General features: G+C 50.0%; 1 protein-coding gene across 1 annotated transcript in view; it reads left to right on the plus strand.

Moving 5' to 3' along the window:
• Positions 1-518: 518 nt before the first annotated feature.
• Positions 519-1,387, plus strand: part of NEIL2 (nei like DNA glycosylase 2) — a 12,389-nt gene continuing 11,520 nt past the window's right edge. Inside the window, exon 1 of the mRNA XM_019636120.1 lies at positions 519-675. Coding sequence (XP_019491665.1) covers positions 519-675 — 157 coding nt within the window. The remainder of the gene's footprint in view (positions 676-1,387) is intronic.

Here is a 1,387-nt window from a genome sequence, read left to right on the forward strand (position 1 = left end):
GATTCTCGGCCCAAGCTGAGCTGCCGCTGAGCTGCCAACAGGTGGCAGGATAGCTCAGCTAAAAAAAAAGGAAATAAATCAGTAATAGTAGATTGGAACAATTGCTTGGGGGCGGAGGGGGCAGAAGGAGGAGGACAGAGAAAGTGGAGATGAGTTAGGGGCTACAGTCCAGGCAAAAAGTAACAAGGACCCGCTCCAGTTCAAGCTGCTGCAGTATCTAAGTGGAGGGCTTCTGCCTGTGAGGCGATGCCTAGCACACTGCTGATGCTTATAAGTGTTTGCTGCATAAAGAAGGGTGAGGGACTGGGAGGGGAAACCATTCCTGGGAAGCTGGCACAGCTGGTACCTCTCTTTGATCTGACCCCACTTCACCACAGTCCATTTTATGGCCATATATGCTGTTCAAATTGATGGTAAAAAAATAGCTGCTTGAAAGCTTGGAGCTCGGCACCCATCTGAAATGATAGAGGGAAACCAGCTAAGTCAGTGGCCTCTTTTCCCCATTTCTACCAACAGGGATGCCAGAAGGGCCATCTGTGAGGAAGTTTCACCATTTGGTCTCTGGTTTTGTGGGACAGCAGGTGGTCAAGACAGGGGGCAGCAGCAAGAAGCTAAACCCTGCCAGCTTCCAGTCGTTGTGGCTCCAGGACACGCAGGTGAGTTCATCGTCCACTGGTGGGCTTGTTCACAACCTCCCACAGGTGGGCAGTCTCCATCAGCACATCCCGTGCCTCGCCTAGAATTCATCTCAAGACTTTCCATGCCATCACGTCCTTGAGCCAAGACAACCACACTAGAACTCCACGCAGCTCCCCTTCTTTCATTCTGGTATTTCTCAGCCAGAAGTGGGCATCACAGTGGCCCTTGGAACTATAAAGAATATATATGCATGAGCTGGAGATTCTGAGTCAGGGAGTCTGGAGTGATTTGATCACTCTAGCTGACTGATGTGCACCTTTGGTTGGGAACTATGTTTAATCCCACTGGGCCAGCAAGGACATAAGGAAAGAGCATATCTCTTTTGATCTCGGTTTCCACCCAGCTTACCTTTGCCCTGAGCGTTAAGTCAGAATCTCTGTAAGGGGCTCATAGAGTTCCTGTGGTCTGACTCGTGCCTCCCTCTCCACTATGCTTCTTACTCTGCCCCAAATCTCTCTTCCAATCATAGTCAACCATCTGGAGCTCCTCTAACAGTCCTTGTCTATGATTTTGACATGCTGCTCCCCTGCTTGAGCAAGTCTTCCTTTTTCTCCCAACTCTGCCCCCATTCCTGCCCCTTCCTGTTACCATGGTAATTCCTAGTCTTTCTTCTGGATTTAGCTTTGCCATCACATCTGAGAAGCCTGCCCTGCCTGCTCTGGGCCACGAGAGAGACTTCTCTTTTTTC

Source organism: Hipposideros armiger, unplaced genomic scaffold (assembly GCF_001890085.2).
Source record: "Hipposideros armiger isolate ML-2016 unplaced genomic scaffold, ASM189008v1 scaffold_27, whole genome shotgun sequence".
Classification (NCBI taxonomy): domain Eukaryota; kingdom Metazoa; phylum Chordata; class Mammalia; order Chiroptera; family Hipposideridae; genus Hipposideros; species Hipposideros armiger.